Source organism: Mixophyes fleayi, chromosome 6, assembly GCF_038048845.1.
Source record: "Mixophyes fleayi isolate aMixFle1 chromosome 6, aMixFle1.hap1, whole genome shotgun sequence".
NCBI lineage: Eukaryota > Metazoa > Chordata > Amphibia > Anura > Limnodynastidae > Mixophyes > Mixophyes fleayi.
This window is the reverse complement of record NC_134407.1, coordinates 198121271-198148860: the sequence shown is the minus strand read 5'-3', so window position 1 is coordinate 198148860 and position 27590 is coordinate 198121271. Positions and strand designations below refer to the sequence as shown.

Here is a 27590-nt window from a genome sequence, read left to right as displayed (position 1 = left end):
TATTTGGGGTGTGAAAGTTGCACTGTGCCGCTGTGTGTGTGTATTTGGGGAGTGAGAGTTGCACTGTGCCACTGTGTGTGTGTATTTGGGGAATGAGAGTTGCACTGTGCCGCTGTGTGTGTGTATTTGGGGAATGAGAGTTGCACTGTGCGCTGTGTGTGTGTATTTGGGGAGGGAGAGTTGCACTGTGCCGCTGTGTGTGTGTATTTGGGGAGTGAGAGTTGCACTGTGCCGCTGTGTGTGTGTATTTGGGGAGTGAGAGTTGCACTGTACCGCTGTGTGTGTGTATTTGGGGAGGAAGAGTTGCACTGTGCCGCTGTGTGTGTGTATTTGGACAGTGAGAGTTGCACTGTGAAGCTGTGTGTGTGTATTTGGGGAGGGAGAGTTGCACTGTGCCGCTGTGTGTGTGTATTTGGGGTGTGAGAGTTGCACTGTGCCGCTGTGTGTGTGTATTTGGGGTGTGAGAGTTGCACTGTGCCGCTGTGTGTGTGTATTTGGGGTGTGAGAGTTGCACTGTGCCGCTGTGTGTGTGTATTTGGGGTGTGAGAGTTGCACTGTGCCGCTGTGTGTGTGTATTTGGGGAGTGAGAGTTGCACTGTGCCGCTGTGTGTGTGTATTTGGGGAGTGAGAGTTTCGCTGTGCCGCTGTGTGTGTGTATTTGGGGAGGGAGAGTTGCACTGTGCCGCTGTGTGTGTGTATTTGGGGAGGGAGAGTTGCACTGTGCCGCTGTGTGTGTGTATTTGGGGAGTGAGAGCCGCACTGTGCCGCTGTGTGTGTGTATTTGGGATGTGAGAGTTGCACTGTGCCGCTGTGTGTGTGTATTTGGACAGTGAGAGCCGCACTGTGCCGCTGTGTGTGTGTATTTGGGGAGTGAGAGTTGCACTGTGCCGCTGTGTGTGTGTATTTGGACAGTGAGAGCCGCACTGTGCCGCTGTGTGTGTGTATTTGGGGAGGGAGAGTTGCACTGTGCCGCTGTGTGTGTGTATTTGAGGAGTGAGAGCTGCACTGTGCCGCTGTGTGTGTGTATTTGGACAGTGAGAGTTGCACTGTGCCGCTGTGTGTGTGTATTTGGGGAGGGAGAGTTGCACTGTGCCGCTGTGTGTGTGTATTTGGACAGTGAGAGTTGCACTGTGCCGCTGTGTGTGTGTATTTGGGGAGGGAGAGTCGCACTGTGCCGCTGTGTGTGTGTATTTGGGGAGTGAGAGTTGCACTGTGCCGCTGTGTGTGTGTATTTGGGGAATGAGAGTTGCACTGTGCCGCTGTGTGTGTGTATTTGGGGAGGGAGAGTTGCACTGTGCCGCTGTGTGTGTGTATTTGGGGAGGGAGAGTTGCACTGTGCCGCTGTGTGTGTATTTGGACAGTGAGAGCTGCACTGTGCCGCTGTGTGTGTGTATTTGGGGAGGGAGAGTTGCACTGTGCCGCTGTGTGTGTGTATTTGAGGAGTGAGAGCTGCACTGTGCCGCTGTGTGTGTGTGTATTTGGACAGTGAGAGTTGCACTGTGCCGCTGTGTGTGTGTATTTGGGGAGGGAGAGTTGCACTGTGCCGCTGTGTGTGTGTATTTGGGGAATGAGAGTTGCACTGTGCCGCTGTGTGTGTGTATTTGGGGAGGGAGAGTTGCACTGTGCCGCTGTGTGTGTGTATTTGGGGAATGAGAGCCGCACTGTGCCGCTGTGTGTGTGTATTTGGGGAGTGAGAGTTTCGCTGTGCCGCTGTGTGTGTGTATTTGGGAAGTGAGAGTTGCACTGTGCCGCTGTGTGTGTGTATTTGGACAGTGAGAGTCGCACTGTGCCGCTGTGTGTGTGTATTTGGGGAGTGAGAGTTGCACTGTGCCGCTGTGTGTGTGTATTTGGACAGTGAGAGTTGCACTGTGCCGCTGTATGTGTGTATTTGGGGAGGGAGAGTTGCACTGTGCCGCTGTGTGTGTGTATTTGGGGAGGGAGAGTTGCACTGTGCCGCTGTGTGTGTGTATTTGGGGAGTGAGAGTTGCACTGTGCCGCTGTGTGTGTGTATTTTGGAAGGGAGAGTTGCACTGTGCCGCTGTGTGTGTGTATTTGGACAGTGAGAGCTGCACTGTGCCGCTGTGTGTGTGTATTTGGACAGTGAGAGTTGCACTGTGCCGCTGTGTGTGTGTATTTGGGGAGTGAGAGCCGCACTGTGCCGCTGTGTGTGTGTATTTGGGGAGGGAGAGTTGCACTGTGCCGCTGTGTGTGTGTATTTGGGGAGGGAGAGTTGCACTGTGCCGCTGTGTGTGTGTGTATTTGTACAGTGAGAGTTGCACTGTGCCGCTGTGTGTGTGTATTTGGGGAGTGAGAGTTGCACTGTGCCGCTGCGTTTGAGTATTTGGGGAGTGAGAGCCGCACTGTGCCGCTGTGTGTGTGTATTTGGGGAGTGAGAGCTGCACTGTGCCGCTGTGTGTGTGTATTTGGGGAGTGAGAGTTGCACTGTGCCGCTGTGTGTGTGTATTTGGGGAGTGAGAGCTGCACTGTGCCGCTGTGTGTGTGTATTTGGAGACTTAGAGCTACACTGTGCCGCTGTGTATGTGTATTTGGAGACTTAGAGCTACACTGTGCCGGTTTGGGACTATGGCGAGTCTGTGAATATTGCACTTTGCTGTATTTAGAATTGTGGATCCCATCTACATAAATGTTTCAGTAGCTCTGTAATTATCCAGTAACTGATATACAACAATCTCTAGCAATGAAGCATCCTCTTCCCACACATCATAATTCAGATAGGGCCTTAAAGGGGAACTATAGATATAATCATGAGATTCATTAAAAAAAAATCTGTTATCCACAGATCCATAGGAATAAATTGATATAATACATTTTAAAGAATACATCTTTATTGGATTTATACAAAATATTTTAATAAGTTGAATGTTTCTGGTGGGGAGCCAAACTTTATGCTGCACCCTCACCCTCTCATCGATGACCTCATCTGTTCCACAATGAATGAAGTGTTACAGAAGGTATAGTCTGCCCGCACACAACACAATGTCCTTACTGGAATGTATTGACATTCCAAGAACAGAAGATATCATTGTCTGTGTGTGTTACATCTTAAACCACACTTACATTCATCTCACTACTCGTGCACACCTCTTCTGTGTCTCTTCAGCCTGGATGTCACACTGATATTGTAAACCCAGCTTATCCAAAAATGAACTAGTAATATTTCCTCCACCATCACATGCTTAGTCATGTCCCTGAATTTTCCATCACTGTCAACACAGCCTGCCTCCTATGCCAACCTCACATCCCATCACTCTGACTTCACGTACACAGATTCCTTAGGGCACATATCTGCCGATTTTTAGCGCACGGTACGCAGATTCACTCTGCGCATGCGCAGAGCAGACAGATACGGCCGAGAAAGTGGGTAAGCAATGTTCATGCGATAGTGAGTGCAAGGAGCACTTACTACAGCTTCCGATTTTGGAGAATGAAGAGGGCGGAAAAGCGGCGTTTTGCCGTACTCCATGTACAAAAGTGGCGTGCCAAACTCGAGCGCACGCAGCCATGGCCTTATCAAGCTCTACGGTCATAAACGCAACTTGTTTTTCTGCCGTATCTCTTGCATTAGCTCTGGGGCTAGTCTAAGTCCCAATCAGTAATGTATACATCCTGTAACATGACTTTGCAATCACGGGCAGCTGTAAAATGTATTTGTATGTTCAGTAGACATTAATCGTTTTCTAATAAATGTATTTCATGAAAAAAATTAAAAATAAAATACTTCCCCCCTCCCCCACACAGTTTTTTTCATGAATGCCTTTATTATTACCAGGTGACATTAATTCTTTATTTTTTTTTAATATCCTATGCGTTGTTTTGAGAATTTGTAATCAACAAAGGGATTGGACGAATCCACACTGTAGCAGATCTACACTGGAAGTCAACAGTACATGTATCTTGAGATCCGTTCCTTGATGAATTTGGGAGTCCGCAACTCATGGATACGTGCACAGAATACGGAGCGCGAGTTGGCCTCACAATGTGTGCCCTAATGAATCAGGCCCAGCATCTCTATAATACACCCTCTTCTGAGAAATAGTGCCACCAAGCTCTTAACACACCCGGATTTTATACATATAGGGTCTAATTCATTAAGGAAAGTTAGGCAAAAAAATGAGTTAGTTTTCTCCTGGACAAAACCATGTTACAATGCATGGGGTGCAAATTATTTTGTTTTTTCATGTAGCACACAAATACTTGATAGCTTTATTTGTGACATTAAAAGTTGATCTAGGACATGCCCTACCCTAACTATAAATCTGTCCTCACATTTTAAATTTACCTCCCCCTCCAATACAACATGGTTTTGCCTAGGTGCAATTCTGCTCCATCCTACGTATAGAATCTTGCTGCTCTCGCAGCTGCCCACTGAGCTCGATCCAGCCCCTCTTAGCATCTCCTCACTTGCACATCTATAGGATCACTCTGGAACTCGCCTAACCGCCCACTGCAGTTGTTCCAAGACTTTACGCTCATTCCCTCTCCCCTCTTGTTATCTCCTCACACGCACATCATCAAGACTTCTCTTGTCTGGAACTACATTTGTCCAAAGACCTGACACATAGACCTTTTCGTTATCTCCTCACACGCTCATCTCTTGGACTTCTCTAAAGCGGCTCCTCATCTCTGAAACTCTCTAGCTTCCACCACTGGACTGTGTCCTGGCTTCTCTACTTCTAATCGGTCACCAAACACGCATCATCCGGAGAATAAATACACTGACTGCTTCAAGCCCAACATCTTCCTTTGACTCTTGTCTTCCATGCTCCCTTTTCACTTTACATGGTAAGATCTCAGGAACCGGGCCCTCTGTTTTCTGTCTTATAGGCTGTGCAGTGTTATGTAAAATGTTGGTGCTTTAGAAATTCTAGCTAATACTAATAAAACATGAAAGTTTGGAGTTGGCTTTTCAGAAAAAGTAGATTGTGATCTGTAATATGGAAGAAATACAGATGTTTTAGAAGGTTCCTTATGTCATTGTAGGTTGAAACTGAGCAGTTCTAGATGTACGACATTGTGTGATCATAGCGGCAAGGTCCCAAGGTCATTGTTATGAGCAGTATTTTGGTCTTGGGGTAGATTAACAAGAAATCGACCCAACAGATCATTACTTGGACATTCGGTAACAATCGTACTACACATGGCAAATACACAGACAGGTCTTCAATATAATTGATTGCCACTGTCACTTACAGTTTAATATCCCATTTAGCAGCTTCAGAGATCTATTTTGTTGGCGTATGTGACCCCATATTTTCTCTCTTTGCAGACGGCGCAGGACAAACCACTACGAACTAAACAGCACTATCCCATTCATAGAGGCCAAGTTCGATGTCCAAGCTCCTTGGCTGGAGTTCCACTTGGGGATCACTAAAAACGCACTTTACCCACGTTCCAGTCCTGTAGTGGACCGTCTTCTTGATGGAATGAGTAATATAACTATTATAAGCGCAGGTAAGCACTAAGCTCTGAGATGTAACTTCCATATCCACCAGCAGGCAGTTTATTCTTAATCCTGTATTTAAGGAACCTGTGCTATATAGTTTGGGCAGTTTACAGAATCAATTACTCTGCACGACAGACACAAAACATATACTACAGCTTAAAGTACATTCATATTTTTACTATTGTTTAATGATCTAAGTAAGCTGAAAGGCACAGAGCAGCGTAGATATATCTTCTTTCACCACGTGCAGGGCTGGCATGCCGAGGGAACGGATGGGGTGTGTAAATGGGCTATTTGGGACCCCAGAGAACAGGCGTAGCTCAGTAATTTTCCCCTTACTGATTTCTATTTCGTGCTGATAGGCGCAGGAGAATTTGGGGTTTGTACTACAACAATCAAAGATTTGTTGTGTACATATTTACTAAGGGGTCTATTTAAGATGCGGTGGAGAACCAAAAGGCTGGCAAAGGACTCTATCACCACTTGTTGTATTTATCAAAATGTTAACATCTGAGAAATAATAGACCTCTATGGGGACAGCAGCACCTGTCAATTTATTAAGCTATGAAAAGCAAAGTTACTGGTATTGTCTATGGGTCCAGCTGAAGCCTCTCCGGCTTCACTGGTCTCTCACCGGGAAAGCGCTTTGCACATATCACTTTCTCCATTTGCCAGTGACTGTAGGCTGCCGGTGAAGAGGGAAAATACTTTGGGGTTAACGTTGGGGCTCCCAGAGCAGTCCCGGTGTCACGGTTCTTACGAGGAGACTCGGCAGATGTAGCGAGACCAAGAGATTCGAACAGTTTGGCACTACTCCAACAGGGCGCGGAGTCTAACGAGGAGACGGTGTTCACCAGGAACTGCCGCAAAGCGGTATGGGCTTAGCTGCATCTACCTCGCAGGTCGCGGTCCCTACTAGAGCACTGTACGAAAGTCCCTGGGAAGACTACAGGCAGTAGTACCGTAGGAAGGATGATCAATACAATAAGTAATGGCAATGAAGATGATGCAGATCGGTGTAACTCTGTAAACCATTATGTGGTGTAAAGTTCAGGAGAATGAGCGTCAGCTCTGAAGACAAATGTAGAGGAGATGTCTGGAGGTGAGCGTCAGCTCTGCAGGCCACTATGTGGCAGAGAGTTCCGTAGAGTGAGCGTCAGCTCTGCAGGCCACTATGTGGCGGAGAGTTTGGTAGAGTGAGCGTCAGCTCTGCAGACCACTATGTGGTAAAAGTTCAGGAGAATGAGCGTCAGCTCTGAAGACAAATGTAGAGGAGATGTCTGGAGATGAGCGTCAGCTCTTCAGGCCACTATGTGGCGGAGAGTTCCATAGAGTGAGCGTCGGCTCTGCAGGCCACTATGTGGCGGAGAGTTTGGTAGAGTGAGCGTCAGCTCTGCAGGCCACTATGTGGCGGAGAGTTTGGTAGAGTGAGCGTCAGCTCTGCAGACCACTATGTGGTAAAAGTTCAGGAGAATGAGCGTCAGCTCTGAAGACAAATGTAGAGGAGATGTCTGGAGATGAGCGTCAGCTCTTCAGGCCACTATGTGGCGGAGAGTTCCGTAGAGTGAGCGTCGGCTCTGCAGGCCACTATGTGGCGGAGAGTTTGGTAGAGTGAGCGTCAGCTCTGCAGACCACTATGTGGTAAAAGTTCAGGCGAATGAGCGTCAGCTCTGAAGACAAATGTAGAGGAGATGTCTGGAGATGATCGTCAGCTCTGCAGGCCACTATGTGGCGGAGAGTTCCGTAGAGTGAGCGTCGGCTCTGCAGGCCACTATGTGGCGGAGAGTTTGGTAGAGTGAGCGTCAGCTCTGCAGGCCACTATGTGGCGGAGAGTTTGGTAGAGTGAGCGTCAGCTCTGCAGGCCACTATGTGGCGGAGAGTTTGGTAGAGTGAGCGTCCAGAATGGAGGTAAATAACTGCAAAGTAACAGAAAGCCACTTCAATCACCAGGAGGTAACACGAAGAACAGGCACTGAAGATAGAGAGGAGGTGCCTTTTAAACTTGCAGCCAGGGAGAAGGACCAATCAGCAGAGAGCAGGTGAATTAGAATAATGCGCAGACCCGAATCCAAGATGGCGGCGCCCAGCGGGAAGCGGAGCGCCGATGAGAGGTGAGTCTGCCGGGTGTCAGGTGCGCTGCCTGAACACCCGGCGCGTGATACCCGGCTTAGTAAAGTGCAGCGGTACATATTGGGGGCTACCACGCTGGCAGCAGAATTAGACCTTAAATACACTATATGGACAAAAGTATTTGGCCACACCTGTTAATTATTGAATTGAGGTGTTTCAATCACACCCGTTGCCAGAAGTGTATAAATCAAGCACCTAGAGATGCATTCTCCATTTGCAAACATTTGTGATACAAAACGGGTCGTTCTGAAGAGCTCAGTGACTTCAAGCGTGGTACTGTGTTAGGATGCTACAGTTACAATAAGACAGTTCGTAAAATTTCATACCTGCTGGATATTCCACGGTCAACTTTAAGTGATATTATTAGAAAGTGGAAGCGTTTAGGAACAACAGCAACTCAGCCACGTAGCGGAAGACCACATAAAATCATAGAGCGATGTTAACGACTACTAAGGCACATGGTGCGTAAAAGTCGCCAACGCCCTGCTGATTCCATAGCTGAAGAGTTCCGAACTTCCACTGGCATTAATGTAAGCACAAAAACTGTGCGGTGGGAGCTTAATGGAATGGGTTTCCATGGCCAAGCAGGTGCATGCAAGCCTCACATCACCAAGACCAATGCCAAGCGTCGGATGGAGTGGTGTAACGTACACTGACACCTTACTGTGGACCAGTGGAAACATGTTCTGTGGAGTGACGAATCACGTTCCTCTGTTTGGCAGTCGGATGGGCGCATCTGGGTTTGGCGGATGTCGGGAGAACGTTACCTGCCTGATTGCATTATGCCAACTGTGAAGTTTGGTGCAGGAGGGATAATGATATGGGGTTGTTTTTCAGGGTATGGACTAGGCCACTTATCTCCAGTGAAGGACAATCTTAATACTTCGGCATACCAAGTCATTTTGGACAATGCTATGCTTCCAACTTTGTGGCAACAGTTTGGCGAAGGCCCTTTTCTATTCCGACATGACTGTGCCTCAATACGCAAAGCAAGGACTACAAAGACATGGTTTGATGAGTTCAGTGTGGAAGAATTTGACTGGCCCGCACAGAGCCCTGACCTCAACCCCATCGAACATCTTTGGGATGAACTGGAACGGAGATTGCGAGCCAGCCCTTCTCATCCAACAAATGCTCTACAGAATGAATAGGCACAAATTCCCCCAGAAACACTACAACATCTTGTGGAGCCTTCCAAGAAGAGTGGAAGCAAAAGGGGAACCAACTCCATATTAAAGTACATGTGTTTGAATTCAATGTCATTACAGTCCCTGTTGGTGTAATAGTCAAGCGTTCAAATACTTTTGTCCGTATAGTGTATGTGGCTGTCCTGTACATACACTAATATTCACCTGTTTATAGCTACCAGTCCTGTGTCTGTGATGAGCCACAAATGAGCTGATGATATGCAACTCTCGGTAAACGCAGTGCAGAGCTTCAGGAATAAACAGCAGGGCTATGGAAATCAGACGTGCAAATTACATCTGTCAGAGTATCATTAACATCCCATGTATAATTACTCGTCTGCCGCATCTCAATCAGCCTGTTAGCAGAAACCTATTAACTCCTTCATGACTTGTGACCTCACACCTTGCACACCACACGCTGCACAAAGTATAATAACTCCACATCAAACATACAGGGCTTTTCCATTTGAATCTGGGTATAAGTCCTGTCTGGCTATAAGATACTTGCCGTACGCAGACAGACAGAACACAGTGCAGGATACGTACAATGTATAAGTCTCATGAGAACACATGCAACAACAAAAAAGATTTCATACAATTAATTTACAACTCCTGATACTGTAATCATTAATAAAATTGTTTAAAGAAAAAAAAAAAAGTTTTTTTTTCCCATTTCTTTTTAACATGAAATATATAAATCAGGAAGTTCTTAATGTGTACTGTACATAAAATGCATACAGTTTCTATTACTTGCAAACACATGTTCTGGCACCCATACGTATCACTGTGATTCGGCACTTACACCCGCACTGTAGCTGGTGCAAGTGATATGGCTGAAAATCACGTACCTAAGAATTGCCCCGAGCTTGAGTCAGGCGCATGCGCGTGGGCGCACCCTCGGCAAACCATATTTAATCTAGATATAGAGTAAAGAGATTCTCTGTAAGAGAGTTACTATGTTTCTGAATAATAGAAGTTTACAGGGTAAAAGAGTCACTAATTATGAGTAATTGAAGAATTAATCAGCTTGTGGTTCTGGATGCTCATTAAATAAACTAATACAATTATATTATTATTACGACACATTCTTATGGTATGATGGGGCAATTCCTGGTAGAAGTTATTTTACTAAAGTGATATATACAGTAGAGACTCACACGCTGAGCAGTTAACCCCATCATTGCTCTCCTCCACTTCACCTCCTGATCTCATTAAGAGACATTTCCTGTAGCAGACATGTGATTAGTGCGGGCATTGGCTCAGGTCTTGGTTGTATACAGCTGAACCATCCTGAACTCGACCAGTGCCCGCTGAGCTCTCAGAACCATTCATTAGTCTGGGAACTGTTACAAGAAGCTGCTGAGAGGTGGCCAGCACCTCTGTGTGCGCTGCAGTAATTACAGCACTTAGCGGCCTGATTGTATACCAGCCAGCAGATGGCGCAATTAGCGGGACGGCCTAGGGCAGAGGTTACAGGCTTGGCCAAGACGATGTGTTATGTCAATCAGTAGTGAGTATATCAAGCTGCTCTTTTTATAAGTAACCTGATTTTTCATGTCTTTATTACAGATTATAGTGCAGATGAAAAAGCTTTGAACGGGGACTGCGACTGCAGCCAAAGTGAGTGACCCCTCTCGCGTCATTATGTTGTGTTACATCACGTTCCGGACTATAGTGCGCTTTTAAAATGGAAACTGCCGTCATCTTTTTTGTATAAGTGATTTTTACGCGTACTTGCGATGTACAGTACTGATAGTAATTGATAATTGAGTCAGAATTTCTTCCTGTCTCTGTTCACAGTTGTGAAGCCGAGCGGGACCCATCTGAAACTGGTTATGCGTTTCCAAGATTTTGGGAAAGCCATGTTTAAGCCTATGAGGTATGTGGGAAGACCTGATCTGAGGGTGAGAATACGTTGTATTCATTAGTATCATTTTAATGTTATTTATGTTTTTAGGTGCAGTTTTTGTTTTATAGTTTAACAGACTTGGTTCTACATAACCTGCATCAATGTCTATATAATAAGGTGCCGCTCGTGCATTGGCGGAACTACCATTGCTGCAGTAGGTGCCCATAGAGACACTGTTTCCCGCTTCCCTGCACCGGGGTCCACAGCTCGCCAGTTCCGCCTCTGCGCCCGTGTAATACCCCTGATGCTTGAGTCTGACCTAGAAACACAGAAATTAGGGCTAGTCTGAAAACTCACTAGTGCTGGTCCTCTGAATTGCGATTCCACCTACCCAGAACTGTATTAGTGATGAGAATTGGTGACAAACTGGGCAAAGCAGGTAACTTGTCTCTCCTCTCTGACTTTTTCGGGGCTGTGTCTTCTCACGTCTGACCCGATCCCCTCATAAGACAGAGCCGAGAAGAACAGACCCCAGAAGACTTCTTCTATTTCGTGGACTACCAGCGACACAACGCCGAGATCGCTGCCTTCCACCTGGACCGGTAAGTCCTACAGGACACCCGACATGTCATATGAATTAAAACGTCAATGTAATTATTATCACTTGTCCTTTGCAGTAGAAGAGGGGCTTCTCTAGACAAGCGGAGTGTAAGAGCACTTGTTTATTTGACATAAACGTCCTGGAGCACACAACATTTGCCTCATCCAATTCTATCATCTTCCAGATGGTTGTAGTGCAGAGAAACCGGTGTGACCTCTAAGAGATTTTATAATAGGCCTGCTTGTTATAAGGAAGCCTCTGCCACTACACCTCCAGCATAACACACGGCTATTAATAACACTAATATTCGTTCACTTTTATTTTTCAATCATCCATTCAGATATTTTCTAACTCTTAAACTTAAAGTGTCTCTATTCTTATATATTCTGTATATGTATTACTTCTAAGATATTCTCTGACCCACCCTCTTAAACATACATGGTATTGTGCCTGTTGACTAACTTGTGTAGATTGTAGCTCTTCAAGCGTCCTATCTTCCAGTTATATACAGACTTGTATATGTATAGGCGTATAGTATTACAGGATATGCCTGACCTTTAAATCTATATCAGTTATTTAAACTGCAGAAGTAAAGGGTAATTGCTCCTAAATATCAGGTGATTATATGTTTGAGGAGTATGTTTACCAGGCAAGAATATAGGATAAATGAAGATAATTAATAGCCTGTCCAGGTCACGTAGCACTGTACAATGCAGCAACTGTAATCAAAGCCACTACAAGACAGGAAGTTAGTGACAATTAGCCTATTACAAATACTGTTCTGTTGGCTTGTAATATGTTGTGAACATAGAGAATTTACAGTTATAAGGGTTAACCCGTCACATAATTGTGAGGAACAAGGCCTAAATCATAACTGCAGTGTAAATATGGTAGATCAAAAGAATCCATTAATAAGTTGAGTTACTAAAGTGTAAAATGTGAAGCCAGAGAGTCTGTTGTGTATGTATTCGGTGACTCTGCACATCCCAGTGTTAGAAGGTAGCAATGTCACCTGTAGGAGCTTCCAAGGGCGCTGCGGTGAGCTATATCCTGACACAAGTTATTTTTTTGGACACTTGAATAAACTGTGGGGCCGTTCACAGCTTAACACCCTTGCAGACAAAGGCAGCATTTGAAGGCTGCCTATATAGGTATCTAGAAATATGAACTTCAAAGAAAATGTCTTCATGGTTCATATTTTGGGAAATATGTGTGGCACTCCATACTGAGGAACAGAAATCGCACCAGGGTTGTGAATGACAGGTACTGGTAGTATCAGGGAACAGCTATAATAACATGTCTTTGGGAGAGCTAAGTCACATTGTTATAATTCCATCATGTTTGGTATTTAAATGTGCCGGAGATTATGACCGGTTTATTGAAGGGGGAGTTATGTTTCTGGGATATATCTGTGGAGAGTTACCAAAGGTCAGAACTTTTGGAATATTTGTTAGCAAACTATAGTGACACCCAGGGGACATTCCTGCCCCCCTATTAGCATTAACACTGCCCCTGTGAAGACCGTCCCATTTCATTTTGCTTAAAAAATCTGTGTTGAGAAGTAGCAAATTGTCAGTCTTTTGTGAAATCAATCACTATTGATAAGCTGTCCATCTTCACGCCAATTTCCCTTGGCCAGAATATACCAGTTATACTCTGAATTTAATCCCTTTTATTTTAAACTGTTTTGCTTGTGTATGTTATGTCAATTGTTTATTAATTGTTTTTTTATATCTGAATGCCCTGTACCTTTGTATATTAAATCTATAAATTTAATAAGTGGCATCCTTGATACTCTAACGAATCCATTAGCCTGTTGAGAAGAATATAGCTCAGCCAAGTTAACCCTTTGATTGCTGGTGTGGACTTTGCTAACCTGTGGGTAGGCAGAAGCCTTGTGTGCCAGTGGTCGGCAGTATATTGGGGTCCTATTGCCCGTATTCAAACCTGAAGTGTGTGGGGGTGTGAGAGCGCTGTGTGGGGGCGATTCAGCAGGTCTATAACCTGTGTGATAGGTAGAGACATACTGAGTGCTGGCATCATGTGTAACCTCATACAGCAAACACCCAAAGTCACGGAAGCTGGGAGCGTGTTTGTGACATATTACACAGTAAAACTGGTCTCTGAAATTGCTGAGATCTAATCAACAAGTCTTTATGGGTCTAATTCATTAAGGTACTCAATTTAACGCAAAATGGCACGTATAGGCATTTACGTTCCTTAATGAATCAGGCCCTAAATATTTAAATGTTGGGGAGTTTAGTGAAAATAAGCATTAGGTTGTTTAAAAGATTGGGATAAATATGAAAATATCCTGTAATGTTCCTGTGTGTTTGACTTTGAGCAGCTCCAGACTAATAGTTCTGTCAAAGCCCTGCGGCCTATAGTCCTTTTCTGATCTATTAGATAGATAATAGACCGCTCATCACACAATGTCGGTTTGGGCACGGGGTAGTTCATTTTCCAAATAAAATGAACAGGTTTCTGCCCCAAACTTAAATAGTTAAATGATACTGTCCCTTTCCTAAAAATGGGGATAAGGGTACGTGGGAAAGTTTGCCTTTAAACCGGCGGTTCCCAAACTGTGCGCCGCGGCTCCCAGGGGTGCCGCGGCGCTGTCACTGGGGTGCCGCGGGCCAGCCATAAAAAAAAGAAAGAGCAGATAAACTTACCAATCCGTGTGGCGCCGGGACCCAGCAGCCTCCTCTCTCCCGCAGCTGTCACTGAATATTGACGTCAGTGACAGCTGCGGGAGAGAGGAGGCTGCTGGGTCCCGGCGCCCGGCGGATTGGTAAGTTTATGTGCTCTTTCTTTTTTTTATGGCTGGGAGAAGCGGAGGAGGGCAGCGGGCAGCGGAGGAGGGCAGCGGGCAGCGGAGGAGGGCAGCGGGAAGCGGAGGAGGGCAGCGGAGGAGGACAGCAGGCAGCAGAGGGGGACAGCGGGAAGCAGAGGAGGACAGCGGGCAGCAGAGGAGGACAGAGGGCAGCAGAGGAGGACAGAGGGCAGCAGAGGAGGACAGAGGGCAGCAGAGGAGGACAGAGGGCAGCAGAGGAGGACAGCAGGGCAGCAGAGGGGGGCAGCGGGCAGCAAAGGGGGGCAGCGGGCAGCAGAGTGACAGAGGGCAGCAGAGGGGGGCAGCGTGACAGAGGGCTGCAGAGGGGGCAGAGTGCCTGGATGCAGAGGGGGAAGTGTGACACTCTAAGGGTGCCGTGAACTGCAAAAGTTTGGGAACCACTGCTTTAAACAATGTTTCCTGGCCCCTAGGACTATCCACAGGTTGATTATATGCTAAATATTGTATGTGTCAATATCTTTCCCTTGGACTATTAATCTCTCAAGTGTGACTGTGATCTTCTTGATCAGTTCTGTTAGATGTTAGAAAATACTCCCTTCTCCTCCACACCCTTTTTCCACATTCCACACATGTACAAGATAGCCGATTCCCGTAATATCCACCAGCTACAAATAAGTGATCACTATATAAATCACTCTTGGGGAGACAGAATGAATGGAAGGATGGTCATGTAAATATTTGTTATAGAGACCAGAAAAAAAATTCTCCTGGGTGTCACAGTGCCCTGGAACTAGAGACAGGCGTTGCTGCTGCAGGTCAGAAGTCAGGACTGTTTAATGGATAGTACACTGAAAATGTAGTTTACCGGCAAATCCCCTTTGTTCAAATAATGCACAAATCAAGGTATGATGAAGATAGATTGCAGATGTTGTGTCCTCCTTTTGTAAATCTTTGTTCTCCTATTCCAATCAATGAGAACATATGTCATAAAATTTGAGCAAAACTTTGAATGGGTCACTTATGTGCAGGAAGTTTTTTTTTCTGAATTAAACAGAGTGACTCCCATGAGCATCTTGGTACTGCAAGCGTTCTACTACTATATGTGACTATCCGTCCAATTGGTGGCACAGAAATATTCTACAAATTTTAACGCTCTGAACGGCAAGTCTCTCTGATTGGCTGTTCGTATACTGAACTCTTTTATTAATTTGTGTTGTGGTTCCTGTTAATATGGAGAGTTACGCTCCGCCTCCGATCTTGGTAGCGGAGTCCCCTGTGATCTAGTGAAGACAGGAAGTGGGGCATCCTCCAGCCGTCCACATCGCACTACTGAGCATGCACAAACAGGAAGTTTAGCTCTCAGCAGGTTCTTCCAGTGACTGTTAACCTGTAAAGAAGTGATAACTGGAGATTGTATTCGTTTTGTGTAAACTTATGTATAGATATATAAAGTGAGTGGAGGCACAAAATATATATAAGCAAGCTCTGCTGTGATAAATGCTGTGTGTGTTCCGCTGCAATGAAACTTGTATCACCAGTTCTCATTTCCCATCTTACTTATATAATTTTCTGTGTTGTAGGGTCCTGGATTTCCGGCGTGTTCCTCCTGTCGCTGGGCGGCTTGTGAATGTAACGAGAGAAATACTGGAAGTGACCGGCAACGCCGACCTAGAGGGTGTGTTCTTCGTTTCTCCAGGTATGGGGGTGTTCCTGGGGTACATGGGTCGCTCACCATAAACTTGACGTTACAACAGGAAAAATGTACTGCAGGTCTAGGTTATGTGATGTCCTTTCTTCCATTCTGCACTTATACATCGGACATTATATCATTATTATACATTATAGCTTGTCCCACGAGGGATTAAATGTTTAGTTATTTTTCATCAGACATTCTAGTAGTGTAAACAGATGACCTCTGTTACTGTATGTAAATGAGGGAAGAGACAGGTTCACCAGACATTCTAGTAGTGTAAACAGACAGATGACCTCTGTCACTGTATGTAAATGAGAGAGGAGACAGGTTCATCAGACATTCTAGTAGTGTAAACAGAAAGATGGCCTCTGTCTCTGTATGTAAATGAGAGAGGAGACAGGTTCATCAGACATTCTAGTAGTGTAAACAGAAAGATGGCCTCTGTGACTGTATATAAATGAGGGAAGAGACAGGTTCACCAGACATTCTAGTAGTGTAAACAGACAGATTACCTCTGTCACTGTATGTAAAAGAGGGAGGAGACAGGTTCATCAGACACTCTAGTAGTGTAAACAGACAGATGACCTCTGTCACTGTATGTAAATGAGGGAGGAGACAGGTTCAATTAGTTATTCTAGTAGTGTAAACAGACAGATGACCTCTGTCACTGTATGTAAATGAGAGAGAAGACAGGTTCATCCGACATTCTAGTAGTGTAAACAGACAGATGACCTCTGTGATTGTATGTAAATGAGAGAGGAGACCGGTTCATCAGACATTCTAGTAGTGTAAACAGACAGATGACCTCTGTCACTGTATGTAAATGAGAGGAGACCGGTTCATCAGACATTCTAGTAGTGTAAACAGACAGATGACCTCTGTCACTGTATGTAAATGAGAGGAGACAGGTTCATCAGACATTCTAGTAGTTTAAACAGACAGATGACCTTTGTCACTGTATGTAAATGAGGGAGGAGACAGGTTCAATTAGTCATTCTAGTAGTGTAAACAGACAGATGACCTCTGTCACTGTATGTAAATGAGGGAGGAGATAGGTTCATCAGACATTCTAGTAGTGTAAACAGACAGATGACTTCTGTGATTGTATGTAAATGAGGGAGGAGACAGGTTCATCAGACATTCTAGTAGTGTAAAAAAGAATGATGGCCACAGACACAAGTGTTTGAGTAAGGTGATTAAAAACAGCTCCTTTCTGTGTAGTTAGCCCATAAACATTTTGACACTTCTGATCTGATGTTCTGCAGGTAACAGTTTGGGTTGGTTCGGGATATGAGGATTCACATTAAAATAATCAAGAGCCGGGTACCGTTTGACACTTCATACGATGCCAACACGCAGATTGTGCTTTATGCCGCTGACTACACGCTGTGGTTTTTGCTTGATAATTTGGCTGCCCATCCATTATAAAAACATTTGTCCTACGAGAAAATGAAAATAGGCTAGAACTGCCCGTGACCATTGGAGGGGTGGTGCCTCCTTCCTATGTCACAGTTAAAGAAGTCCAAGTTGGCACCCCAAGTAATTTATTTATTAACATTTTTTTTATATATCGCTGACATATTACACAGAGCTTTACAGAGAATATTTACTCTTTCACATTAGTCCCTAATGGAGCTTACAAGCTTTAATCCCAACTACACGGACACACTAGTGTTAATTATGTCAGATGCCAATTAAGAAACATACAAACTGTCCGCAGACAGGTCACAGGTCATGATCAAACTAATGAAAAAACAGTCAGTATTTAAATTATGTGCAAAACAGAATACTAATTTGCACCCCTTGCATTGTAACATGGTTTTGTCCAGGAGACTGAAATAAGAAGTTTCTTAAGTTAAGATCCTTAATGAGTCAGGCCCCTGGTTCGGACTTTACCTGTACAAATTTAGTGCTTTATGAGCAATTGATGTTTGAGAAACAGAGGATAATGTCTGTAAATGGGGATAAATCATATCTGCGTTGTGACCGCCATGTTATTTATTCTTTTCCCAGCCCAGAACGTGTGTTTTTTTGCAAAGTGTTTATACATGTGTAAGACGGAGTATGCGGTTTGTGGAAACCCCCACATGTTAGAGGGCTCCCTATCCACGTTCCTTCCACCTCTGACCAACGCACCCCGGCTCTCTGTCCCGAATCCCTGGATAAGATCCTATACCTTCTCCGGAAAAGAGGAGTAAGTATAAGCGAGTGGGAACATTGTATTGTAACTTCCGTCCTGATTAAACCGGTGGTAATCGTTTTCACGATTACCACTATTCCGAGTCCGACACCGAGGACACCTTCAAGGAAAATCCGAGTGTCTACAAAACTGATTTGAATATAACCAGACTTACCTCCAAAGCGACGCTCTACATCTCCGATCACAGCAGCATGTTCCCCGCAAGACTTTGACGTCCTCGCGACCTGAATAAATCTTAATTTAAAGAGGCAATTGCGGATTTTCCTTGGAGGTGTCCTCTGTGTCGGAATTTTCCGCACCGTTAAACCGTACCCTACCCGATTAAACATAGGGGCTACCATTACTATGTGATGAAGCATGCAAAAAAAACTAGCAACATAGAGTGGACCGGTGCTTCTACTGCTGTATTATGGAGTGATCTAGCCTTCGACCAAATACTTTCTATAGACAAGAATTGCAATACTGACACCTGGAGGCTAGAAGACGGTACTGCCAAAAAAAAAAAAAAAATCTACAGGACATTCAGTTTAATCTTTCACATCTTACAATTACACTTAGATGATACTATCACTTTAACTAAATGTAGGATGTTATATGATCTCAGTATCAGACACCCGTCCGCCGCCCCCCCCCCTCCCAGCTGATGATAAATGCAATGACTCCAGCCAGATATTTAAACCAGATCCCACAATCCTTAGCTTGAGTCACAGAGCCCAATGCAGCGGCCGCCAGCCAGATGTTGCGGCCGGGACAGAACAGGGAGCGCTGCTGCTTTTAACCCTTCGTTGTCCTCGTTCAAGAGATATCATATGCAGTTCCGCCTTCTTCTTTTCAATATGTTGAAATGTACTTTGCTCAGAGTGCAGCTTGGCAGCACGTGAACAAGCGCTAACAAGGATGGCTGCAGGTGAAGCAGCGACAAAAGTTCATACAATGAGCCTGATATTTTTAGCAAATCGATTCTTGTTTCCGTCCTCAGTTATAATCTGCCCTATCTACAGATCTAACCTTATTAGAGGTCTCTGCACTCTTAGAAGCTGCTCAAGAGATTGGGACTGTATAATAAATCTGTTGTTATAAAGCTTCCCCCAGTCACCCTTTTTTTTTATAACCAGACTATAATTACAATACCGCAGCATTTATCAGAGATGATGATTTGCATCACACTCATCCCTTCCAGACCTTGTGTCTCTGCAGAGCTGAAGACATGAGACCTGATGACAGATTTAAATAGAAAAACAAAAAACATGTTGGGAAATAATGACCAAACTCTGGGTATTATTGAGTCTGCTGCTTGGTGTCTGTTATGAGATCAGTGTAAGGTGGAGGGAAATATAATCACTGTACAAACACTGTCTGACCGCACAGAGAAATATTGTGCAATATCTTATCTAGAGGTTCAGCTTTTATGGTACGTGGAGACACTAGACCCTATGTAGCGTATAAACTATTCATGGTCATTATACCCCATGCTGGCATAGCATATACTGCCTCGTTTACCTGTCACTAGACAGCGATCAGCCACGACATTAAAACCACTGACAAGTGAAGTAAATAACACTGATTATCTTGTTACAATGGCACCTGTCCAGGGGTGAGATGTATTCGGCAGCAAGTGAAACAGTCTGTTCTTGAAGTTGATGTGTTGTAATCAGGAAAAATGGGCAAGAGTAAGGATCTGAGTGACTTTGACAAGGGCCAAATTATGATGGATAGACGACTGGGTCACAGCATCTCCAAACGGCAGGTCATGTGGGGTGTTCCCGGTATGCAGTGGTTAGTACCTACCAAAACTGGTCCAAGGGAGGACAACCGGTGAACTGGCAACAGGGTCATGGGTGCCCAAAGCTCACTAATGCGAGTGGGGAGCAAAGGCTAGCCTGTCTGTCTGGTCCAATCTCACAGAAGAGCTACTGTAGCATAAATTGCTGAAAAAATGAATGCTGGCTATGATAGAAAGGTGTCAGAACACACAGTGCATTGCAGCTTGCTGCGTATGGGGGCCTGCATAGCCGAAGACCGGTCAGAGTGCCCATGCTGACCCCTGTGCAGTGCAGAAAGCATCTGCAATGGGCATGTGAGCGCCGGAACTGGTCCATGGAGCAATGGAAGAAGGTGGCCTGGTCTGATGAATCGCTTTTTTTTTATACATCATGTAGACGGCCAGTTGCATGTGCATCGTTTACCTGGGAAAGAGATGGCACCATGATGCCCTCTGGGAAGAAGGCAAGCTGGTGGAGGTAGTGTGATGCTCTGGTTCTGCTGGGAAACCTTGGGTCCTGGCATTCGTGTGGATGTTACTTTGACACGTACCACCTACCTAAACATTGTCACAGACAAAGTACACCCCCTCATGGCAACGGTATTCCCTGATGGCAGTGGCCTCTTTCACCAGGATAATGCTTCCTGCCACACTGCAAACATTGTTCAGGAATGGTTTGAGGAACATGACACAGAGGTCAAGGTGTTGACTTGGCCTCCAAATTCCCAAGATTTCAATCCAATCGAGCATCTGTAGGATGTGCTCGAAAAACAAGTCCGAGCCATGGAGGCCCCACCTCGCAACCTACAGGTCTTATTTGCTGTTAACGTCTTGGTGCCAAATACCAAAGGACACCGTCGGAGGTCTTGTGCAGTCCATGCCTCGGCGGGTCACAGATGTTTTGGTGGTACGAGGGGGACCTACACAATATTAGGCGGGTGGTTTTAATGCTCTGGCTGTTCGGTGTATACTGCTCATTAATACAAATACTGAGGCTCCAGAGAATAACCGATTACTATGCAAATAAGTCCGCATCCTTACATGCTACAGTGAGCTTCTTATTGGGGTTAATATTTCTGTCTGACGTCTCTAGTGATGAAAGAGTTTCCCAGCTTGTTGTTTTTTCACAAGACAGGAAAAAATAATCCCAGTGGCCAATTTTCCACTGACATTTACACAAAACATCTGGATTGCAAGACGCAGGAACCCGGGGGTGGGGAAATCGCATCCATTGAGCCGCAGAATCGCTGACTTCTCATTGTTTGATAATAATTTAACCCAATTAGCTCTGCTGTCAGCTCACTGCAGCACACCTACACATCATGCTGGGAAGCCTGGTGCCCTCCTGTGGGACAAGAGGGACATTACACCACGTCAGACCCGAGAAGAGCAGATTCCCGTATTAGGGCTTGATCACATATAACAGTTGTGCCAATGTGCGTCTCTGTAGACTTTTTGAATGTTTTGGTTGGGCTTATAAGAGTTTTCTACACTTTTAATGTAAAACTGGACACGTCTAAAATGAAAGTTGCAACATTGCAAAAACCACAAACCGTGGCTGTGTGCACTGCTCCATTAAGAACTGGGTGTTGGAATGTTGTGAATTTCTTCATGTGAAAGAGCCCCTAACATTCCCAAACTTCATTTACTGGCAGAAAGTAAGAAAACTCGTAATGCACAGTGTGAATCAAGAAGTATGACCAGTCCATCTGTCACTGCTCATGGAGAGGATCTCTCACCCAAGTTCATTATAATACGCAGCAACCCGCTCACCCCAAATCCATTTCACAACACAGCAGTTCTATGTCACCATAGATCAGTGTTGGCTAACCTGTGACACTCCAGGTGTTGTGAAACTACAAGTCCCAGCATGCTTTGCCAATATGTAGCAGCTTATTGCTGGAAGGGTATGCTGGGACTTGTAGTTTCACAACACCTGGAGTGTCGCAGGTTAGCCAACACTGCCATAGATCATATAATACAATACACAGCCGTTCCCTGTACCTCTCGCAGAATGAACTGCTATGAATGGAGAAGGTTATTCTTCTGACTTTATATGCTGAATATACTCCCATCTCTTCGGAGTCTATTAGGATCTGATTGTTTAATTATCTTCATTTGTTAGGTGGGAAATAAATCCATCTTACTGTGACTCTGTGAAACAGCTTCATCCCTACAGCAACCAGCAGAGGCTCCTCAACATGATGGACCTGGCCATATTTGACTTCTTAATAGGTAACATGTTGTCTGTGATGACCGATGGCAGAGACTGATTGCTATGATGCTCTCCAGCCTAACCCTCTGTGTGATTGAGGTCTCTTCTGATTTGTAGGCAAAACGGGTGGGGGCGATCTTGTTGCTTGCTTGATAATCCACAAACTCCACACAGGGTCTCATGGAGAGTTCAATGTGTACACAATTATTTTGCTTTCCCTATCACGCACGCCCACAAACGTATGTAGACTTACATCTGTGTGTAGATTGGGTTGCACTTCTATTTTTACAACTGCTTACGCTTAAGACGTGTACACACCTATGTAGTTATCCTGTAGATCACGATTCACAACCATTTGGTCAGATATTGAAAAAGTGTGTGTACGCTTCCACGATCGCATTTGATTTTCTAAAAATCATGATCAACAATGTCGGACAAATGTGGAAGTGTGTACGCACTCACGACCAGCAGCGTAGGCAGATATCTGTAGAACATGTACAGAGTCACGATCATTTCAGCAGATGGTTATGAGAAATGAAGGTCTCGGATATGAAGGTAAACCGTGTAGGTGTGTACCAGGGGCGGATCTAGAAAAGTATCCTACCACGGGCGATTTAGGCGGGGCGATTTAGGCCCCGCCCCCTTTTTGACTTCAAGGCTGCTGGCGGCTGCACAATATGTGCAGGTCCGCTCGGCAGTGACAATGTGCTGCCCGGCTGCTCTGATTGTGTTTTAAACACAATCAGAGCAGCCGGGCAACACACTGTCACTGCCGAACGGACCTGCACATAGAGTGCAGCCGCCAGCAGCAAGCCCCCCCCCCCGGATCCGTCACTGGTGTGTACACATAAATGGGCATGCTCATCGGGACTTTCAATCCTTGGTGAAATCGTTACAGAAATCACATCTGAAGCGAGATTACATAGGTGCGTACCCAGCTTTAGAGAGGTAGGATGGGATAGGGATGGGGCGTGCAATCGTAAGTGGCGTACAGTAAGGGTGTATTCTCATAAATGCAACCAAGTCAGACCTGGACACAGACGCATCTCAAGAGTCGTAACTCTTGGGGGCGCTGGAGAGCTGGTGCAAAATACAGACTAACGATGATGATCAGCAGCATTAGCTGATTCTGATTGGCTGATTGCAGCTTGCCCTCTAAGCGGATTGTGCTTTATTAACTTGCATTGTGCCTATATGATAATAAGCAGAAGATTCAGATTGCACTCATACGCGGTAAAGCGAAAGGTGTTAAATGCATAAGAGAGTATCCCTATTTTACATATCAGGAAATGGTACGTTCATTTTAATGGACGATTATCATCGTAGTTGTCTTATATAAAAGAACCTACTCATAACATGTACAAAGATGGATGTAGAACATGTCTGAGGCTGAGCTGAAGATATTTGAGGTTAAGCTGTTTGTGGGGGAAGGATATTTATCCCGCACACAGGACATCCTGACAGCAGTTAAGGTGAAGGACACAGTCACTTGTCTGAAATGGCTGATAACATAAAACCATAGTTTGCCCTCAGTTATATAGAAAATATAAATAGAATATAAAACATTACAAAGTATATACTGATCACAGTTCTCCCTTGTAAAAGATTCATCAGACAATATACTATTGAGGAAATGTTCAGTTTTCAGTAGAGTCCGTACACAGTTATATAGTTCACTGCACCACCAGCAGAGAGGATCCTGGGAAATGGAACCTTGGGCATTTCACAAGGCGAAGCGGTCACAGGTTCATGAATAGAGGTTGTTGAACAAACAATGGGAAATAGAGACTCCCAATAGTTCAAGTGATTGGCTTATGTATTAAAGCAGATCTTCTAAACATTTCAAGCTGCCTTCCACCTCAACAATAGCAATATGTGTGGATCAGGAGTATCCTTGCTTTAAGAAACAATCTCTTTTACAGGCATAGGAAAATGTGTTCCAACACTCTCCGTTCATGAATCAGAGACCTCTAGAGATCTGTTGAAATATAGGAACTTTTAATTATATGCGATTGTTAGTTGTAGCTATTTTAATACGAATTGGTCCTTTAGTGTTTCACAATATTGTTCCTCTCACACACACTACTTTCTATTTAAAACGTATTTCCTATTTTAACTTTGCCAGTATTTGGCAGTGAGTTTAGTGCAGCCGACCTATGTGTATGTAGAAATTATTTAAATTACAGTGGTTTTATTCTTTAGATAACCATCCAGGTGAGAGTGCCTACGTTGCAGAGGAAATTGTAACTTTACCCAAATAGAATCCATTCCTAAAAAGATTTCAAGAAGAGACATCCTGCTGTAGACTGTTATTATGTGAAAATAGCTGCTAGCGTTTCCTTATGCTCAGAGTGACAGACAACACCTTGGAGTGTTCTATTTCTGACATGTTAAAGGTATTACTCTTGGAGTTTCAATGTAGGAAATGAACTCCATCTCGCCCATTCACTCTGCAGGAAACATGGACCGCCATCATTATGAGATATTCACCAAGTTCGGAGACGACGGTTTTCTTCTACACCTGGACAACGCGAGAGGGTAACGTCTCCTGTTCCTATAATACTCAAGTGATGTTATACTGCTTAACTGTATAAACAGTGAGTTCTGATATCTCTTGTGCTCATTAGAAAAACTTGTGTATTTAACGGAATAATGCAGCCATACTGTAAACTGCAGATAAGAAAAGTTGCAGAGAAGTTACAGAAAAGACAGTAGGCAGAGTGCATGAATGCAGCTCGCAGACTTCTACTAGCTATATACTTTACAATGGGGAGTGCGCTATCATAAACCACCAGATGACCCTCTAAGTTGAGCGTTTTGTTTTTAAATGTGTTTCTATGTTTGTGCACTGTAGGTTTGGGCAACATTCCCATGACGAGCTTTCCATCCTGGCGCCTCTGTACCAGTGCTGTCTGTGAGTATTACACTTTTTCCTGTTATATAACAAAGAGCAAACAGAGGATCCTCCTGCATACCACAAGGTGTAGTCTTAATTACAGTGTATGATAATATGTGGATTTAAATTTTATGTCTTGCTCTTTATAATTCTACCCTAGTTATAAGAAGGTTGGTATAACAATGGAGTTCCGCTATTATATTGCAGGAAACCTGGCTGTGGTAGATTTAAGGAATGGATAAGATTTACTTTCATATTTGGCCCTAGTCACTGACATTCTCCTCCTAAGTTTATAAAATGAATGGATTAGTCTGTACTTGTCATTTTGTACTACAAAATACTTACATGATAAAGATTACTCCATAATAGGACAGAATTTGTCCCTCTGTTATATGCAGGACACTAGTTTCCATGACATTTACCCGATTTGTTCTTGCAGAGTGAAAGAAGAAACATGGCAACGCCTGAATCTCCTGGCCTTGCCAGAGTACCAGCTGAGCGATGTGATGAGAGAATCTTTAAGCCGCGATCACCTTGAAACCATCCTGACGGAGCCGCACTTAGCTGCCCTAGACAGACGGCTGCAGAGAGTACTGCACACGGTGCGAGAGTGTGTGCAGAGATATGGAGAGGAGGCTGTATTACTGAAGAATGACCAGCCCACTCCTTTCATCCAGTGGCACAGGACGATAATTAGCTAGAGATCTGCAAGGCCCCTACAATAAGCAATGAACATACGGTCATATTTACTAAGTGTTTTTAAATCATCTACAAACTATGCGCCTCCAACTTAACCAGCCACTTAGTAAACATGTGCCTTACGAATATGCTGCATCAGTCTCCAGTCCTGTTTACAAATGTGAGGATGCTCACATATCGGTGATCAGACTAGCACCAGTTTCTGAATTTGTGCGATACCTTGTGTGTCCTCGGCCCTGGAGATAACCTGTGTTGGACTAGCAGACTGTGATTAGACAATTAAGCAGCCTCGCAGTGGGGCAGCTGGTGAAGATGACCTTTAACCTTCCCCTGAATTATTGGGGAATAGCACAAAAGAGTATCAATATGAATCATGCTTTTTTTTTTTTTTTTAGCCGTTGGTGACACAAATGCCTGATTCCTGGTAATTAATTATTAATCTGTTACTTGTATGTGGAAGAAAGGTTGTCTGATTTGGTGATAGCACAGATTTTGTGGACTTGTAATAAATGAAGTGCCAATTGATATGCAAATGACAGCAGCCTCTCATATTCTACACTAAGTGGTGGCCTAGGGACTCCAATTTGTCAACCTTTCCTTGAAATCCACCGCAGATCAGGTTTTCCCTATGTAAGATAATTACACGTGTATGATGAAGGAAAGCCTGAAAACATGGAGACAACTGATGAACTCTGCGCACTAGTCCTCCTAAAATCTCATCAGTATGAGTGAACTACGAATCATTACATTATAGCTTTCTGGGAAGAAAGGAGTTTATTGGTTGCTCTATTTAACATTAAAAGGTACAATAGAACGAACTGTAAACTTAGCTGTGGCTTTAAGTGTTTCTGTATCAAGAATTGGTGGCTCATACTGACTTTAATGATCCGGATATTGCATGGAGGAGATTGTAGAATGCAGAGACCAAACACTCCACTCTGACAGACAATCTCTACCCATGGCTCTGGTAAGGTCACCATTACTGATCGTAAGGTAACAGATTCATGTGTCTGGTGACGGTGTTGGCATCAGCTCTGAGCTGGCAGAAATAGAATATTGTCCTATATGTTACTGGGAAAATTGTTATCTAGCGCAGTCGTATCTGTTTAATGCAATCTATATTTAAATGGGACAACTTTTTGCACCTTCCTACTGGATTTCAGCTAACGAGAGCACTTCTAGGTGTAAAAAAAACAATCAATAAAAACAAAATCACACTACTGTGACACATATAATAATGTCCCAAATGCCCCCTCAGTGCTGCGTAATTTAAATCATAAATGAGGCTAAGCCACACAGAATTTTAGGATTAAAGCATACATTTTATTTGACTAAAAGGGGTGGTCCTAAGTCGGTTTGACAGTGCCAAGGCATCAACTGTGCTTTGTAAATGAGGTCCTCAGGTCCTCTAATGTTCAACTACACTGCTGCTGCCACCATGTGGCAAGATCATGAACAGCACCTGGCCAAACTTGCCACAAGGAGTAGAGTCCACAGCAAGAAAGGTTAATCCCAGCTGCTTGTACATTACAGGTCAGCATTCCACATCTCACAGAGAGTTGCTGGCATGGAATCTACATCCACTTCATATCTTGCTGCATATATATCTATCTATATCTCTATATCTATATATCTATATATATCAAACACATTTCCCCGGAAGAACAATTACACCACACTCCATAGTCAGTAATGAAAGCCAGATGCAAGCTTACCCATTACCTGCAGGGGGCAGCATGACTTTACCAGAAGTGAGAGAGTGCTATCATGTCCAAAAAGCAAAAGAAACACCAACCAGACACATGAAACAAGTTATGTTGAAGGCAGATTCTCCCCCCAAAAGGACTTTACAATAGGATAGCCTTTATAGAACATCAGGCAGAAGGTGCTGTGTTGCTGTAGGCAATTAAGAGGATATAGTCAATCTGTATATCTTCGGTAAGCAGACTCTACAAGACTACGCATCTGACTGTGGAAGCGAATCAGGAGTTTTAACAATAAAAAAAAAAAAATTAAGAAAAAAATAATCTACAAATACCAGGCATATTGATCATTTTCACAGTAATTGTACACTACATTGTCCTTTTATATGCAAAATGC

At 44.3% G+C, this 27590-nt stretch overlaps 1 protein-coding gene across 1 annotated transcript in view; it reads left to right on the top strand.

Annotated features, from left to right (window-relative positions):
• Nucleotides 1-26015, top strand: part of FAM20A (FAM20A golgi associated secretory pathway pseudokinase) — a 46006-nt gene extending 19991 nt beyond the window's left edge. The window contains exons 2-11 of the mRNA XM_075177949.1: nucleotides 5288-5472; nucleotides 10351-10401; nucleotides 10582-10660; nucleotides 11140-11232; nucleotides 15606-15721; nucleotides 17732-17912; nucleotides 21806-21915; nucleotides 24352-24433; nucleotides 24750-24809; nucleotides 25231-26015. Of these exons, the coding sequence (XP_075034050.1) occupies nucleotides 5288-5472; nucleotides 10351-10401; nucleotides 10582-10660; nucleotides 11140-11232; nucleotides 15606-15721; nucleotides 17732-17912; nucleotides 21806-21915; nucleotides 24352-24433; nucleotides 24750-24809; nucleotides 25231-25492 (1219 nt within the window). The 3' untranslated portion in view covers nucleotides 25493-26015. The remainder of the gene's footprint in view (nucleotides 1-5287; nucleotides 5473-10350; nucleotides 10402-10581; nucleotides 10661-11139; nucleotides 11233-15605; nucleotides 15722-17731; nucleotides 17913-21805; nucleotides 21916-24351; nucleotides 24434-24749; nucleotides 24810-25230) is intronic.
• The last annotated feature ends 1575 nt before the right edge of the window (nucleotides 26016-27590 follow it).